Here is an 18,767-nt window from a genome sequence, read left to right as displayed (position 1 = left end):
GGTCATATGGACGGTTTTGAGTTTTTTTAGACTACGTCAGCAGTCCCATGTCCGCGACGGTTCGAACCGTCATGCCCTTCACGAACTACTCTCCTATGGCCCAACCATCTGATTCCCCAGATTGTTTTGATTGGTGTTGTTTTGCAATGCTGGCAATTTTGATTAATTTAAATTATTTTTATAAACCATGGCTCTTGGAAAAGGTATAAATACTCTACCAATTGCCCTTACCTAATTCATAATAAGAAATAGAAGTTTGTTAATTGTTATTATAAAAAATGGTTTCAAAGGTATAACATTAAAAAAAAATATTTATATATATATAATATTTACTTACTTTTTTTTTTGTTTTTTTTTTTTTAAAAGAAATTATTTTCAATTCTTATTATAGGGTTAATTTTAAACTCTTATTTGATTGCTATCAATGCTCAAATTAATTCTGGTCCAACAGAGGTTGTTACTCCACTCTCTACCAACATGAAGAATAGTATTGAAACTCGTGACGATATTATTGCTCGTATCAAAGATCCATTACGTAGAAGACAAGCAGTCGGTGATGTTCTTACCACATTGGTTGCCAATGAAGCCGAGCCAATTATTGATCTCATCCAAAACCATCACCTCGATCTGGTCAGTACTGCAAGAGGCTTACTCGTCGGTGCTCTCAGCTTTGTTCCAGTAGTCGGTGGTTTGTTGTCCTATGCTACAGATATTGCCTTTACTCTGCTTCGTCACGACGATACCACCAAGAAAATGATGGATGCTCTCAATGAACCAATCAAGGCCATGATCAACACTGGTATCACAAACTACAATTTCATTGCCCTAAAATCCAAGTTTGAAGGTCTATCTGATGCCGTCAAGGACTTTAGAGATGCCGTTGCCAACTACAAGATTGCTCCAACTCCAGACAACAAGGTACACGTCCATGAACAATTCATCGCAACCAGAACTCTTTTCCACGGTGCTTTACCTGATTTTAGAAATCAAGAGTATAAAGTAAGTAAAAAAAAAAAAAAAATATTTATATAGATATTTATGAATCAATTCATGCATATACTTACTCTATTCCTATTTCTTTCTTTCATCCATTCTTTTTTTCATTAATTAATAGGTAAGTGAAGGTCCAATTTCTGTTTTTGCTTGTACTGCTTTTCTCTACCTTCTCTCTGATGCTATTCAAAACCATGAATACTATGGTTTCGATACGACATGGAGAGATACCTTTTACTCTGACTTTATCAATACTAGAAAGAGTTTCCAAGATTTCTTTGTTGGTTTCTATGACGCTGCTTTTGCACAAATCTCCATTCCATCAGGTACCAACTCTTTGAAAGAGTACAACATGCGTAACGAATTCTACAATGCAATGGTTACCAATATTTTTGATGTTTCAAACTTTTGGTTTGCAATGGGTATGTAAATATATACACGTATATAGTATATGTATAATAATACAATACTTAATATTGACTTGTATTTTTTTTTTCAGACCCAATTCTTTTCCCAAATGGTGTAGTTACTGAAAATACTAGATACTTGTTTTCTAGTGTCTCTGGTTATCCAACCGAACAAATTAATCCAGTTCCACCAAAGAAGGATCCACATCTTGACACTTATGCCAAGATTAAAGCTAGATTCGACTCGTTCAACTACCACCCATACCAAGGTCGTTTGGTTGGTGCCAACATTTGGTGTTTTGATCGTATCGATTCTGTTCAAAACAAGTTCTATGCCTATGGTAATCCAACAGCATCTACTCGTCTTGGTATCCGTGTTGGTGGAAGTGGTGGTGCTCTCAAGACTCTTGACCTCTCCAACCGTAACGACACTAGCTTTACCATTGGTCACGATCCAGACAACATTTGGAAGCTCAACGACCCCTCCCAAACTTTTGGTACCGATCGTAACTTCTTGACCTACACCACCGTGTCGATGCCCGGACACATTGTCGGTCAATTGTGTCCACTTGGTTGGAACCACGATCAAACCATCCAAAGCATGTCTGGCATTTCTGTTGGGTTTGTCGATCAAGATGTTCGTGATGAAAACATCATCTTCCAAGAGACTGCCAGTATGATCACTGCCGAGAAGACCTTTGCCCATTCGCCAACCTCTATCACTGTCACCAAGGATGGTATCAACACTGCCATGCACGCTATCAACCTGCCAGCCAACACTCCAGTCACCTTGGACTACTATCTCCAATATGCCGTCACCAAACCAACACTCTCGTCCAACTTCCGTATCTTTGTCTATGGCAAGAGTACCACAACAGGTGCCACCACTCTCACCTTTACTCTTAACGGTTCAGTCGTAGGTTCAAAGACATTCTCGTCGGCTGCCAACGATCTCGTCCATGCCAAGGTTGTCGATACCGGTATCATCATGACTCTTTCACCATCCAACTTTAACAACTTCCGTATTGCTTTTAATGGTGCTAATTATCTTCTTCAAAGCTTTATCTTGAGAAATGAAAACTAATCATCACCATCATTCGATATCTAATTACTAGATGATATCTTTATATAAAGATATCGATAAATATAATCTAAATAAAAGATTCACCATCTCTTCTTTATCAAGATGTGATTATTATAGATATCTTAGCTTTTGAATATTGTTGTTACACATTTTGAAATTAATTTTGAACACCATAATTCTATTTTTTTTTATTTTTATTTTCAAAGGATACTACAATTTAATCAATTGTTCTATATTTTGTTTTATTTCCCCAGAGACCTTTTGTTTGAATTGATACAGCCCATTGACCTGCATTTTCAACTGATTTTTTTTCCCCAAGCTTTCCAATGGTGATTGCCTCATGTTGTTTAGTGGGATGATAATAACTAAAATTCAGAGAAATTATTTATTTTGATTAGAAATCTAATCTATCTTATTATATAGAATTATAAAAAATTACCAAGAGTATACATTTCCATCTTTCATCATGGAAATCCAATAAGCACCTGGATAAGGTTGAATATGTACGACCATGTTTCTCTCTAAACTTCTCTTTAATTCATTAAAAAAAATATCTCCAAATTTATTGTTGAGTAAATTTAATATGGCCACTGGTATTGTTGTCATTTGCAATTTTATATAAATAAATATTCAATGCGAGGAATAATGATAATGATAATGTCTCAACCAAAGTTATTGATCCTAGACAGCCAATATAAAAAAAAAGTTTGTTCTAGTATATACTGTGACGGGGTGCTGAAATAAAATAAATACTTGTTGATGGAAGTCAACAAGATTCATACACCACTTTTTTTTTTTTTTGTGGGAGTACATCTTGTAGTATGTTTATTATTATTATTGATTTATTATTTAATGTTATCTACAATAAAAAAATAGCGCAAGAGTATTTGTTTTTGTTGTTGTTGTTGTTGTTAATTTACATGATTCTACAATTGGACGATGAAGATGATTCTTTGATAAGGGATGGATCGGTAAGAGGTGTTAGAATATTGATGATTTCTGTAAAATTTTTCTGTGTGGCAATATCTAAAGCTGTCTTTCCATTATACAATAGATTTGGATTAGCTCCAAAGCCAAGGATAAGTTTGATCATCTCTACCGATCCAAATTGAGCGCACATGTATAGACCAAAGACACCATCAGTACGACACACATTGGGATCAGACCCTCTTTCCAAAAGGTATTTGGCAGTCTCTAACTTGTTTTGTTCAATGGCCATATAGAGAGCGGTCACACCCAACAAGTTTGAACGATCTTCGATGTACATTCCACATTGCTCTACAAAGAATCGAACCACTTCCAAGTGACCCTTGAAACTTGCTTGATGGAGAGCCATGAGACCCCTAGTAGTAGATTGAGGGATACTTATTTGGGCATAGATGTAGGCACCATTGGAAGTCAACCATTGTACTACATTTAAATGTCCTTGTTCTGCGGCCAACAATATAGGTGGGATTGGTACCACAGTCTCTGTTATAAGTAGATTGTCAAGTGATGCCATATATTGGGCAACTCTAAGATGACCATTTAAACATGCCTGTGCAAATGGAGTAGTTCCACCCTTTGTAATCACTCTAATAATAGCACCAGCCTCTATTAATTGTTTGGATAGTTTAAATGCTATCTCTTCATTTTCAATTTCAACTATATTAAAATTAATTAATTAATTAATGTCTAGTAGTATCTGTATTTTGATCACCAATAATTTACATACCAGCTAAAAATAAAGGAGTATAACCTTGATTGGGTTCAGCAATATTGATCATTTGTGGAGAGGTGGAGATCAACTCTTCAGCATTTTCATAGTTGCCTTTAAAAATGGATTCAATCAAAGGAGTTGAACCAATAATATCAACAGTCTTTGTTACTCCTCCTGATGATTGTTTTTGTTGCAATTGTTGATCGTCGGGTTTTGGTGTTTGAGTATCTGTTGAAATGTAAGATTCTGGATGATCTGGATCATCATTATCTCTGTCAATAGTGATATTTTGATATGATATTGGGTTGTAATTAGATGATGGTGCTACTATCGATGATGATGTTGTTGGTGTTTGTGGAGTATAGTTATTCTCAATATCTGATAAATCCGAGTGTGCCATGTTTTATTTATATCTTTTAGTTTAACTGTTGTGTTTAATAATAAGGATCACACCCACACTTATAAAAGGGGTTGCCGATACATTGACAACGAGAATCTTGCACTCTTAGGACCAAGCTCGGACATTTAACGAGTCGAATGCTAAAATAGTTTCGAAAGAACCAGTGTTTTTCGTCGTTTTTTATCACTTTTGTTTCTCTATTATTTATTAATTTTATTTATTTATTTATTTAATTATTTTGTAGTTTCCAATTTAATCAAAATGTTGGTAACGATTTCAGTGTGGGGATTGTCAGAAAGAGCGATTTGAGTCAACAAAGTTTCGAATTGAAGGAGTACTGGAATATTTAATTGCTCCCTTGAAAAGTATGATAATAGAGTGGCTGCCTTTTTACCCATCTCCATTTGATGGTCTCCTGGTTTATATGATAAAAGGTTACATACATGTCTAACTAATCCTGAAATATGACAAATCATAATTCTATATAATAATAAGAAATTAAAGTGGGGGTTAGAGATAAGATGAACCAAGTTTGTACTATGTTTTGATTTAACATACCTTGATTTTTGACTTGTTTTAATTAAATTATAAATAACGTTTAATGATGACAATTGAATATCATTGTTTGGATGACCCAACAATTCAATGAGTCTGTCGATAAAGGTTCGCTTGTGAAGGACAACAGGCGATTGTTTGAGGTGGAGGATGGTGGATACCATTGGAGTGACGGGTGTGTTGACAGAGGAATTGGATGAAGAGTTGGTTGTGCTGGTGGTTGTAGATGCTGTCATTTGATGTTGTCCAGTTGGTGTTTGGGCAATTGGTGAGGTTACCCCCGTTCCATTACTGCTCTCTGGTAAAAGAGGCGATGAAATGGTCGATACTATGGTCTCAAACAATGGTTCGTAGATTGGTTTGAGTAAAACTTCGTCGACCAATGGCTTGAATGAACTTGGTTTCGAAACTGACTCCAATGTTTCAACACATGCCATCAATGCTTCGTCATTGTCATATACAAACAAAGCCATCTCTAGAATCTCCAACAATCTCTTGGCCGTTCCACTTGGCAATACCTTTAATACTGGTTCTTGAACTGTACCATCATTAAAATAAACATATGTTATATCTTCTTGATTAAATGTATTAAATGGTAATTGTTCTTTTTCTTGTTGATCAATTGGTTGTTGTTGTTGTTGTTGTTCAGTTGTTGTAGTTGTTGGTGTTGTTTGTTCATTATTATTATTATTATTATTATTATTTTCATTTCCGTTTCCATTTCCATTTCCGTTTCCATTTACATTATTATTATTATTATTATTATTATTATTATTAGTCGCAGTATTTCCATTAGCAACAATATTAATATTATTATTATTAATATTATTATTATTAATATTATTATTAATATTTAAAGGTAATTTCTTTGCAATCTTTGAAAATATTTCCAAAATATATTTTGGAGTATTTGAAGAGATTTGAGGGACGCTGGCAGTATCGAGATTCCAAGATTCAAGTCCTTGTTGATGATCGAGTATTGAAGTGATCGATGTTTTGATTCTAAAGTAGTTGAATAGGATTTCGAGGAGAGCCACGACAGCTGTTGGACTGGTGGCAATGACGATATCGTTTGGTTGTTGAAGAATTGCGTTTCTGAGAATAGCAACAGTCTTGTCGATGAGTTCACCTTTGTTGTTGTCAATCTTTAGCTTGAATATTTGTTTTTGTCCACCTTCGACACTGAAACCTTGAATCTTGACGATCGTATGAAGCAGCGCATCGAATAGTGTAGGTGACTTGTATTGCTTTTGGTCAAAATGTACATTTAGTTGCGTTGAAAAGAGTAACTTGCCTTGATACGATCTCGTCAAAAGTATATTGATGGCTTCAATCACTAACTTTTTATCGTCCGATGCTAAATACTTTATTAATCTTGATGAGGTTACATCGTCTATAAATAATTAGATAGACACAAAACATGTCAGTTTCAGTTTACACAAGATTATATCTATATATATATATTATTGTTCTTCTTCTTCTTCTATATTCTAATATAGAATATATTCTCTATAGATGCATACCTAATAGTTTCTTGTTTAATCTAGATGAATAGTATGGAATTTCAGATCGTACAACAACTATAATATATTGACAAATGTATGAATGTATGCAACTGCTGGTTAGTTTGTGTTTATCATCTTCTATCTATCTATCTCTCACTCTCTCTCTTTCTTTGCAATGACTTACTACTATTATATGCCATAAATGGTACTCGTTGTTGTTGTGACATCATCCTTTTCTCTTCTCTTCTCTCTCTCTCTCTGTCTGTCTGTCGCTATCTTTTTTCAAAAGAGTCGTCTACTAGATTTATCTCTATCTATTTTATCTCTCTTCCACTTCAAGTTCAAAATTATGTTTTTCAAACATGACCCCAAAACAACTTTTCATTCAAAAAAAAAGCGGGTTGAATGGACATCCACCTCCCCCCATCGAAACACGATATTTTTTTTGTTTGTTATACTACTAGTTCACTTTACTCTCTTTCACCCATTCACTATTAATAACCTCATTTATACATATATTTGTACATCATTCTTTAACATTCACATTCATTCAAACTTGGTGTTTTACATCATTCATACTACTCAATCAATCAATCAATCAATCAATTCATCAAATTATTCATCCATTATTATTATTAGTATTGTTATTATCATCTCATCAACTTGTACAACATCATCATTAACATAATAGTTGTAGGTAGCAGTATACTTTATATTTAATTATTATTCTTGCTTTCCTATCTCTCTCTTATTATTATTATTATTATTTATTATTTATTAAATATCTATCTATCTATCCTATCTATTTAACCTACTACTATTTATTTATTGTTCACATTATTCATTGTAATATAAAAGAGGATATAGAGATATGGGAGCAGCATTAGATAAAGTTAAAGAGGGAGAGCCATCCAATCAAGGTATGTTTGTGTTTGACAATGTTGTTGGTGTCGGAATAATCACATGACAAATCATCGGAATATTAACGATTCATTTACCAGATGCCTTTGTATTTTGGCACTCTTTAAAGAAGATATATGGTGATACCGATAGCTTACCTAGCTACTTTCATGCATTTATGGTCGACAATCCAAATGCTGGTGAGGATGATGACTTGCACATTGGCAATGGTGACGATGAAGATGAAGGTGGTGGTGTAGATGGAGGATCAGCGGGGACTGCGAATGACTCTAATAACAGCGGTGGCAGCAGCAGCAGTACTAGCAGTAGCAATAATACCAGTGGAAATGGTTCACCAACCAACAAATCGGAATCATACCTCTTGGTCGGACAGACCAAAGAGGGATCGAGAAATCCATCGCCATCATCACAATCCAAAATATCATTTGTCGGTGAATTCAATCCCAACGTGGAAGAGATGAACAAGACACTTCTCCAAACCATCAACTGTAAACTACAACTCATACCACCTGAACTCAACCATTTCACACTCAACTTGGACAATCATTGTCTGACCGAGAAATTATTCCTATCGATATGCGCTGCCATCATTGTAAACAATGAAAACTATTCAAATAGACACATGTCAACCACTCTAAGAGATACACCATTAACAACCATTCGTAAAAAGAAAATTCAACAAGTAAATATAAAAGACAAAATAGGCCGATAGATATGTGGTAAACTAATTAAACTTTCTTTCTTTTTAGGAATACTTGGATTTTATTGCACAATATTATTTTACAATTACAAAGTTATCATTAAAGAAAACAATGTTGTCAAGTAGAAGTTTGGAGGCACTTTCACAGGCTCTAAGAAATAATAGATCCATTACAGAGTTGGATTTGGGAGGGAATGAATTACATGCAACTGGATTGGCAGTGTTGACAGCTGGATTACGTAGCAACAAATCGGTTACTCGTATCAATCTAAGCGATGTAAAGGCATACGACGAAGGTGCATTCATGATTGCTGCCTTTTTAATGAGTACCAAAACAATCAAAACTTTGGATCTTTCAACAAACCATATCTCTGAAAAAGGTCTCGAAGCATTAAAACAATCTGTCATTCGTAATACTTCAATCACTTCTTTATACTTGGAAGATAATAATGTTGGTATGTTAAAAATATAAATATAAATATAAATAGTCATAATGAAAATGAGAAACTAAACTAATTTTAACAATTTTATCTCTTTTAGATCAATCAAAATTATACTCTCTAAATCATATTTTAAAGAGAAATTCATGTGTTCAATTTGCTTTGGAAACTATATTTGAACGTATACCTTGGAATAGAAAGTTTAAAAACAAGATTCAAAGTTTTAAAAAGGGTGTCATGCAAACTAGAACCAATAGTACTCTTAATATTAGTGTTGATGAAGAAAGAACTCCTTTATTTAGAGTATGAAAAAAACAAACAAAATAGTTAGTTAGAGATAGGACTGACAACCTTTTTTTTCTTTTCTATTTTTAGTTGATGAATAAACAAAATAGTAGTGCATCAATACAAGAAAAAATTCCACCACCACCAGAATTGGAAAGTAGTAGATATGTAGTTGGAAAGAGTGAAACAATTGGAAAGAGACCAACGATGGAGGATAGAATGGTTGCCTATGGATGCTACCAAGACAATAGCAAGAGTGAATTATATTGCGTATTTGATGGACACGGTGGAAGAGCAGCATCAGACTTTGCCGCCGAAAATATTTATCGAATCTTTGGAGAATACTTGGATTCGAAAAAGATTCCAGAAGAGGCTTTTAAATGTGCTTTCCAAAATATTCATGTACAGATTGCTCCGTGGCCATTTATTGGTACTACAGCTGCCTGTGCCTACATCAAAGAGGATCAAATGTGCGTAGCAAATGTAGGTGACAGTCGTGTAGTTTTGGGATATTGGTCAAACGAATCCTCATCGTTTCAAGCTTCACGTCTTTCCTTTGATCATAGACCAGTTGAAGATTCTGAAAGAAATAGAATTACTCAAGCTGGTGGTACAGTTTTAAATGGTAGAGGTATGTATCAAAGTCATAGAGGTTCATCTAATCAAAATATTAATATTAATATTATTATTAAATTAATTTTTAGTGAATGGAATGTTGGCAGTTAGTCGTGCACTTGGGGATTCATTTTTGACTCCATATGTTACAGCCAATCCACATATCCACAATATGACTATTGCACCTGAACACAAGTTTTTAATCATTGCCTGCGATGGTGTTTGGGATATTGTCTCTGATGAAGACGCAGTCGATCTCGTATCAGCGATTTCCGATCCAAACAGAGCAAGTGAGACTCTAAGAGATTTTGCATACCAACTTGGAAGTACAGATAATATTTCAGTAATGGTTGTCAAACTTTGCGATTATTAATAACATAATAACAACCCACCAATTGTATTCCAGTGGCTACTAAACCTTAAACAACAACAAAAACACAACCCTTATTTATTTTTTTATTTATTAAAATGCACCTGTGTAACTACCCTTTTAACAATAAATGAACGAATTACTCGTTTAAAATATACCTACAACAATCCAAAGTTTTATTTATTATTGATAAAAGAATACTGGATAAGTCAAAGGAACTGATAACAATGCATCAATCACTTCAACCAAATAATTTGATGTCTTTTTGATTGACTGTTGATCGATTGGTTGTTCTAGTTGTAGTTGGAATTGAGAGTGGATCAACTGACATATTTGAAACAATGGAATGGTTTGTTGAACTGGATGATGGTTTTGAGCAATGTTGCTGGAAATCGATAATTCATCCTTGGGTAACAAGATTGATGGTTGTTGTCCAATTTGATGATAAGAGTCCATTAAAATATGATTGGCAATTGAAATGACCAATTTACAAGAGATTGAAAAGCATAATAAAATAGACTTTGTTCTACACCATTGTTTGTCTATTTGTTCAATTGAACCGCCTTGTGCCGATTTAGACATTGATTTACCAACCACTATACCATAAAGTGTTGTAAATTCTTTTGATAGATTTAATAAATAATGTATCTTGTTTTCTAATTGAATTGTTGATATGTTGGTCGAAGAAGAAGATGAAGATGAAGTAGAGGTAGAAGGGGATATCTTATTTTGATTAATAAATAGACTTAAATTTAATAAACTATAAATATATCTTTCTCGAAGATCAATAAATTTCTCTTGAAATGTTAAATTTCTATCTTGTGTTATACTAGCCTAAGAATAATAAATAGAATAATTAATTATTATTAAATTTCATTTAATTTAATCGATCAATTTACATACTTTAATTGAAATGATAATATTATTAAATGAAGATAATAATAATGATCTATTTGAATTTGGTGATGATATTTGGGATTCAATAGATGCAATTTCCAATAATGATTTTAACCAAAAATAATTACACTCTGATTCTACAGTTGTCAATAGTTTAGAGTAGATATATTTTGCAAATGAATGAAAACCATGTACTTGAGCTTGTTGTGCAATCTTGTACAATGACCAATTTAAACTTGGCATATTTTCAACTGAATGGTCATTTAAAATCGATATTAAAGTAGTTGTTATTTCTTCAATTCTATCAAATTGTTCATCAAATGATCTAAATATCATTACAAATATTGATATCTAAATATAAAGTAAAGTAAGTAAATAAATGATTTCACATTTGTGGATCTTTTAAGATTTCATACATTTAATTGATCTCTTTGATTAGAATTTGTATCTTTTAATAATGTTTTCAAATTATCTAATAATTTTGGATAATTTGGTACAATTGATTGTTTATAATAAATACAATAAATAGAAATACAATGATATAATTTTTCTATAAATTCATCTAAATAAAAAATAATCAATCAAACATATTGTTAATATAAATATAGATATTTTATCTCTCTTTCTCTCTATGTTTTTGTGACATACTTGAAATGGTACCAAATGAAATAATAGTATTGGTTATTTGTATACTAGAAGTTGGATACTTGTGTACCAATTGAATTATAGCTTTTGTTAATTTTGAGAAATTGGTTGTTGATGCCTTTTTGTCATTGCCATTTTTGGTTGCATTTGATAAGAATGTACAAATAGAATCGATAAATTGGTCAACTTGTGTCTGATATTGGTTTGGATGATCAATCTCTTTGAATATATTTGAAATGATCTGTATTGAAACTTGTGATAATGATGGGTTTGGATGTTGACTATATTCACACAACAAATTAAATCCATTGATTGTTGTCGATGATGGTTCTACAATTCCACCACCATTTTGAATCATATTCGTAGTAGTATTATTTATCATTTTTTGAGAATGAGTTGTTGACAAGATTAATAATAATGATAAACAATGATACTTGATTTGATTATATGGAGTTTGAGATAACACATTAAATAAATCCTATTTAAAATAGATGGAAATGATTAATAAATAATTATTACTTTTTTAAAGATAATAAATATAATAAAACATACAACTAGAGGAAAGTTTGAATGAGGTAATTTCTTTGCCAATCTTTGTAGACATTGAATAGCATCGATTTTAACCTTGATACGTGGATCGTTTGTTAGATAGTTCATCAAAAACTTGATATGATCATTTACATAGAGGATATGTTTCAATGTTAGAGTTGTAAGAGTATCTAAAACAACACCAACAAATACAACCGATGGATATAATTCCAATAATCCAATCAACATTTCTTTTGACTAATTGAAAGGATAAAGAAAGTTTAAAAATTAAGTTAACTTTGATATCATTATTATTATTATATTTTGGTTTACATACTTGATTTGAAATTAGATGATTATGATGCATATGTCTAAACAAGGTTGTAAACTTTAGTTTGGTGTGGAGTGGTGTTTCTACGGATTGAATGATAGTGTATATCTTGTCGATGATACTGTCTGAAAAGACGGGAGACACTTCGCATAGTCGATCCATGACATCAAAGGTTGCTTCGGCTTCACCGACATCATGTGTCTGCATACATGCTCTTATGCTGTGATGAATGTACAACTTGTCGGCCACCAATAGAGGAATAGATGCAAATACTCTGAGTGCAATAGCACGTGCTATAGGATCGTTACTATTGAGAATAGAGTGTATTCTTTTGAGTACATCATCGAGATTAGAGATACGCTGAATCTCTCTCGGACAATGTTGAAAGACCTTGAGTATACGGTATCGTACAAGATTGTTGTTTGTGTTTCTAAATATATCTGCCAACTTGATAATGATGGAGCTGATGATAAGAGGAGGTGGATTGTAGGTGATGAGGTGTGCATAAAAGAGTGTCGATTCGACTTGGTCACCTAGATTCGTCGATCTAATGCCCTTGTCAATTTCAAGCATAATATTGGTATAATCTCTTTCTTCTTCTTTTGCATCTATTTGTTGTTGCTGTGATTGTTGTTGTTGTTGTTGTTGTTGCTGTTGCTGTTGTTGTTGATTCGATGCCAAGTTTGTAAACAAATGAAACAAAGAGTTGGGAGGTAGAATGATATTCTGTGATGCAATCGTAGATTGAGATAATGTTGGTACTCTATCCATAGTTGTTATTTCACACTATTACGCGCGCGTACACAAACACACACAGTTGTATTAACCAGCACTATATACTAAAGAGAAGAGAGATCAACTACTAATCAGAGATCCCAGCACTTCTCCTTTTGAAGTTCAGATCAAACCTTTCAGTATAAAAAAAAAAAAAAAAACAAAATGGTACTCCCTACAAGAATGATCATTCTTTGGATTATTGATACAATCAAATTGATTGTTCTTTCACTGTCAGTCAGTATGGTTTGTTTGAGAATAATTAATTAGGAATAGGGTGGACATATCAAATCATCAAAAAAAAACCAATGTTTAAATCAACCATTAATATCATTTCAATTCTATTTATTGTATTTTACATTTTCAAAATTGGATCTTATAATTTAGAACTTTACAAACAAGTTGACAACCTATGGGTCAAACTCAGTTCGACCAATCCAAAATCTGTTAGCTACACCATTCAAATTCCATACCCCGAGCAAGATTTCTTTAAAATCGTCAGAGACATTGGCCAGTCGAATTCGAAGCTTTTGATGATGTTAACAATTGCCCAACCCCGAAACCTATTATTGGATCAATGGATTCCTGATCATGTTGATAAATATGTTGAATCGTATTCAAGTCAATTAAAACCTGCTGGTTTTATAATTATATCTTCTATCCTTCTTCTAGTTCAACTATTTTTGTATTAAAACATTACAATTAATAAATAAATCCAAAAAAAAAAAAAAATAACAAGTTTCCTAAAATGTTAAATAAATCACACTATCCATCCCATCATGCCATTTCACTCTCTCACACACACACACTCTCTCTCTCTCAAGTGAACTTCAAAATATTAATATTAATATTATTAAAATCAACAAAATAAATGGGAACCCATCTGATCATTTGATGGATTGAAATCCGTTTAAAGAAAAATACAACCCTCACTCACCCACCCAAACCACCACATTACTATTTTTAAATCATTGATTTATCACTGTCTAGAGGTATCTGTGACAGTGAATTCCCATCATCTATTCTTCATTCATGAGCCTTTCAAAAGATGGGATGGGAATATGAAATAAAGTGTATGTGTGACGGTTCAAACAAAAAAAAAAAAAAACCTTTGACCAGAACACTCAAACCTAAACCTCTTCATTGTATGGATCAATCAAGTCAATAGACGGTGATTTGAATGATTGATAAACCATCACATAATTCAATACGATCAAATGTTGATAGATTTAAACATCAAATATGCGTTCCCAAACATATAAATAGGAATTGTGCACAACAAACAATAACATCAACAAACAATATTATTATTATTATAACAAATATATTCTTCATCAACAAATATAATTTGTACAATTACACATCAACATCAATTAATTAAATGTTTAAATCAACAAGCATCATTTCAATTCTATTTATTCTTTTTTACATCTTCAATGTTGGAAGTTGTATTAATAAATTAGAACTTTACAAAAAGACTGCTGATGACAAATGGTTATTGGTTGACTCTGATGTGAGATCAGTCAATTACACTATCAAGCTGACAAATAAGACCAAGGAGTTCTTCAAGGTAATTGGTAATTTGGACTATATGGGTCATAATACTACTCTTGCAATCGATAGTGTCCGTCACCCAGAGTCCTTTGATCTACACTTTGATGGCCAAAGTCGTCAAAATAGAAACGCAACCGATAGTCCCATTTGGAGTTGGACAACTTGTTCCAACAAGCCATTCCTCTTTGATGTTAAAAATGGAAACGATACTGATACCGCTGATTTCATTATCAAATTAAAGGTAGACGACAAACTCTTCCAATGTAGCAACCATTCTGGGGCCTCAGATTCAGATCAAGTGGTTCCTGAAAAGATTGGATCATACTCTAATCAATTAAAAGCTGGTGGATTTATCCTTTTATCTTCTATTCTTCTTTTTGTTCAATTTTTGTTATAAATAAAATAAAAGATTATTTAATTTAAATTTTTTTAATAGTCTAAAAAATATACTTGGACTTGTTGATCAGAATCTTTCTTGCAAAGATTGTAATTAATTGAAGTAAGATTGTCAGCAAATGGATGTACTAGGTGCTCTACATACTATAACCACTATCAATATTATTTGGAGTGGGTGAAGGTTCAAAAAAACCTTTACCACCTTTTTAACCACTCTATGTATTTTCATTGTCATCTAAGATTGATTGATGGTTTCAAATATATTTGGTGAACCATCAATATGATCTGAATATTGATAGATCCAACCGTGTACCACCACATCTTAAGGTATGGTGCAAAACAAATGTTAACTTATTTATATTAATATAAATTTTAAAAATACTGATTATATTAATATTTTTTTTTTTCATCATTTAAATACATATATTATACAACAATAATTATCATCATAATGGCCAACATCAATCTAATTTCAATTCTATTTATTTTATTTTACATATATTTAATTTTGTATCATGTAATTTAGAATTATATAAAAAGACAGGAGATAAATGGTTCACGGTCGGTTCAGAAGCCACTTTGGTGAGTTACACCTTACAGATACCTAAAGGCAATCAAGAGTTTTTTAAAATAGTTAACAATGCTGACTATTTTGGATATAATACTACTCTCACCATCGATAGTGTTGCAGCCAAAGAATCCTATGATATGACCTTTAATGGTAAACATCATAACGGAGCATCTACAAATGATGAATGGGTATGGAGTTGGTGGACTTGCTCAACAGCTCCATATTTTTTTGATATCACAAACAAAAACATTATGACAAGTGGAGATTTTATTTTCAAAGTAAAGATTAATAACAAAAAAGCATTCGATTGTTCAACCAATACCCCATCCACATCATCTACATCATCCTCTTCATCATCCTCCTCCTCCTCCTCATCATCATCATCCTCCTCATCCTCTTCATCTTCATCATCATCGGAGCCTGGACTCACATCAGGGTCATCCATGGATGTATCCAGTGGTTTAGTTTCCCCAAATACTGATGGATACCAAAAATCTTAATCCAATCAATTAAAATCTGGTGGGTTTATCTTTTTGGTGTCTATTATTCTCCTTTTTGTTCAATATTTGCTATAATAAAATACAAATTAAGGAAATATTATCTATTTTCTATTATCAATTGAAGGGGAAGACTCTTCAAACGATATTCATTTTATTATATTTTTTAAAATGATAATGTGATCCACCACATATGATACATATCGCCCAACACAACCACCACATTTCTATTTAAATAAATAAATAATAGCGAACCTCTTCAATTCTCCTACTCGTAAAAAGATGTGAGTCCACCACAATCCAACCAATTAAAATCTGGTGGGTTTATCCTTTTCGTGATTAATCTTCTCGTTGTTCAAAATATGGTTTAAATAAATAAAAGAAGATTAACTATTTAAATTCTAGAGTCCTCAAACTTTTCCAAATTAGTCTGAGATGGTGTTCAAACAACCAACACAAGTGATTTCATAAGAATATTCGAATTCCCTCACAGAATCTACTAATCATATCCTGTGCATGATCAATCAATAGCTCCATTGTAAAAAAACTCTAGTGGGTGTTGGTCACAATATTTTAATTTATTAATTTCCATCTATCATTCTTGTATATGTTCCCATCAACCAATTAAAAAAATACTTTATTAAAATAGATAGATACAAACACAAACAATGAATAAATTACTATCTACCTTCAAATCTTTGGCAAAACCTGCCACCTCTTCCACCAGTATAGTCAACTCTAGTTCATTCATTCATTGTAAAAAAAACAAATTTATTAAATATAGATACTCAATCATTTTTGTTCCACCAACAACAACAACAACTATTTAAATGATTAAATCAGCAACCATTTCAATTTTAATTTTATGGTTTTACATTTTTAATTTTGTAACATGTAATTTAGAATTATATAAAAAAAATTGTAACAATTGGTTTATGGTTGAATCTAGTAGCACGTATTCATTAAGATACACTATGCAAATTCCAAAAGGAAACACGAGAATTTTAAAATCGTCAGAAATACACACACTTTTTGGAATACAACAACAGTCTCACCATCGATAGTGATGCCTTGTCAGAACAATATGAATTAACCATTTCAGGAAAATATTTCTATGGATATACAAGTCAAGCCCCCGATTATTTTTGGTGGGGATGTAAAAAAGATGACATCTTCTTTGATTTAAAGAACCTAAACTATTTTACCAGTGGAGATTATATTTTCAAGATTAGAATCTTTGGTGATAAAGTTATTCATTGTGGTGGCTAACACCCATCATTGCAATCAATTCCGTCAAGATCCTCATCACCTAGAAATGACCACTGGAACCATCCAGATCTCAATCCAATTAAATACTGAATTCATTCTTATCATTTCTTTCCTAAATCATTTTCAATCTATTTTTAATTAAATAAACTGCTCCTATAAAAATTTGATTTCATGACAATAGTGGGTGGTGTTGTTGGTTGTTCAAACACCCCCTTTCCACGACGACCTTATAGGGAATGTTAAATAAAACATATTTATTTATTTCCACATTTGTCTTTGTTTTACATCATTTTTATTCTATTATTGGAATACAGTTAAATGTATTTATATTTAAATATTTTAATATATATATATTGATCGAATTAATTAATTTAAATTTCAACATTAAATAACCATTATCAATATCCAACTTTATATTTATAAATAGTCATCAATAATATATTAAATCTAACAACATCTATTATTATTTTTATTGCAACCGTACAACAAAATGTTTAAATCAACAATCACAATTCTAATTATAATATTTTATTTATTCAATTTTGGATTATGTACAAAATACCAACTCTATAAAAAGAATGGTGACCAATGGAACCTGGTTTCAAGTAGCACATCCTCTTCTATAAAATACACCTTTACTTCTGCTCCAAAGCAACAGGTGTTTTTTAAACTTGTAAAAGATTTAGATTTCTTGGGATTTAACCATAGTCTCACCGTTGATAGTAAAGGTCTCCGAGAGGCCTTTGATATAAAATTTAATTGGAAAACTCTTACAAGACAAATAACAGATGACCTGCCAACTTTATATTGGTGGGGATGTAATCGAAATGATGCATTATTTGATATCACCAACAGAAATAGATTCACTAGAGGTGATTTTATTATCTCCATTGAAGCTATGGATCGATCTCATAACTGTGGTATTCCTCGTTAAATTTAAATAACACTCAAAGATTAATTATTTAAAATCTATATTTTACAACACACCTCCTAAATCAAAATAAAAAATATCTATTTTCGAATCAACCAATCAATTAATACTACATGAGTGTATCAATCAAAATTAAATTGAAAAAATGTATTGGGGTACCACTCACATTTCTGACTGAATACTACATAATAATTTAATTTGTTGCCATGTTATCATCCATCATGTTATAAATATAGAGTAAATTGGTAAACACTAGATTCAAATACGATCTTGATGTTTTTTCGATAAGAAAACAAAATCGACAAGTTGTGGGGGTGTTCAAGCACCCCTCTCCCCTTTCCTCTCTACAATTAATTCCACTTTGTTTGTCTTTGGGATCATTTTATTAAATTACAGCACA

The 18,767-nt window shown here is 32.1% G+C and overlaps 6 protein-coding genes across 6 annotated transcripts; 3 read left to right on the top strand and 3 right to left on the bottom strand.

The window, feature by feature from the left end:
• Window positions 1-278: 278 nt before the first annotated feature.
• On the top strand, window positions 279-2,484 carry DFA_10918 (uncharacterized protein; the record flags this gene model as incomplete). Its single annotated transcript, XM_004351116.1, has 4 exons — window positions 279-290; window positions 367-999; window positions 1,115-1,415; window positions 1,493-2,484. 4 exons carry the CDS (start codon window positions 279-281, stop codon window positions 2,482-2,484), a joined length of 1,938 nt encoding a protein of 645 aa, XP_004351168.1.
• Window positions 2,485-3,339: 855 nt separating this feature from the next.
• On the bottom strand, window positions 3,340-4,583 carry DFA_10917 (uncharacterized protein; the record flags this gene model as incomplete). Its single annotated transcript, XM_004351115.1, has 3 exons — window positions 3,340-3,343; window positions 3,405-4,128; window positions 4,199-4,583. 3 exons carry the CDS (start codon window positions 4,581-4,583, stop codon window positions 3,340-3,342), a joined length of 1,113 nt encoding a protein of 370 aa, XP_004351167.1.
• A 233-nt stretch (window positions 4,584-4,816) lies between these two features.
• DFA_10916 (uncharacterized protein) lies at window positions 4,817-6,873 on the bottom strand (the record flags this gene model as incomplete). The annotated part of the gene is made up of 4 exons (XM_004351114.1): window positions 4,817-5,063; window positions 5,142-6,531; window positions 6,662-6,718; window positions 6,828-6,873. 4 exons carry the CDS (start codon window positions 6,871-6,873, stop codon window positions 4,817-4,819), a joined length of 1,740 nt encoding a protein of 579 aa, XP_004351166.1.
• Window positions 6,874-7,514: 641 nt separating this feature from the next.
• Window positions 7,515-9,977, top strand: DFA_10915 (uncharacterized protein; the record flags this gene model as incomplete). Its single annotated transcript, XM_004351113.1, has 6 exons — window positions 7,515-7,563; window positions 7,645-8,246; window positions 8,314-8,719; window positions 8,805-9,007; window positions 9,080-9,620; window positions 9,694-9,977. The coding sequence occupies 6 exons, from the start codon at window positions 7,515-7,517 to the stop codon at window positions 9,975-9,977; spliced, it is 2,085 nt and encodes a 694-aa protein (XP_004351165.1).
• A 180-nt stretch (window positions 9,978-10,157) lies between these two features.
• On the bottom strand, window positions 10,158-13,146 carry ints7 (armadillo-like helical domain-containing protein; the record flags this gene model as incomplete). Its single annotated transcript, XM_004351112.1, has 6 exons — window positions 10,158-10,808; window positions 10,878-11,222; window positions 11,288-11,433; window positions 11,520-11,994; window positions 12,069-12,302; window positions 12,382-13,146. The coding sequence occupies 6 exons, from the start codon at window positions 13,144-13,146 to the stop codon at window positions 10,158-10,160; spliced, it is 2,616 nt and encodes an 871-aa protein (XP_004351164.1).
• A 606-nt stretch (window positions 13,147-13,752) lies between these two features.
• Window positions 13,753-18,370, top strand: DFA_10913 (uncharacterized protein; the record flags this gene model as incomplete). The annotated part of the gene is made up of 5 exons (XM_004351111.1): window positions 13,753-13,762; window positions 14,613-15,047; window positions 15,626-16,119; window positions 17,185-17,323; window positions 18,123-18,370. 5 exons carry the CDS (start codon window positions 13,753-13,755, stop codon window positions 18,368-18,370), a joined length of 1,326 nt encoding a protein of 441 aa, XP_004351163.1.
• Window positions 18,371-18,767: the final 397 nt, after the last annotated feature.

The sequence above is a fragment of the Cavenderia fasciculata genome (assembly GCF_000203815.1).
Source record: "Cavenderia fasciculata unplaced genomic scaffold Scf_EUAJFUG02G6ADK-5, whole genome shotgun sequence".
Taxonomy (NCBI): Eukaryota; Evosea; class Eumycetozoa; order Acytosteliales; family Cavenderiaceae; genus Cavenderia; species Cavenderia fasciculata.
Note: the sequence above shows the minus strand (reverse complement) of the source record. Positions and strands in the feature narration are given on the sequence as shown.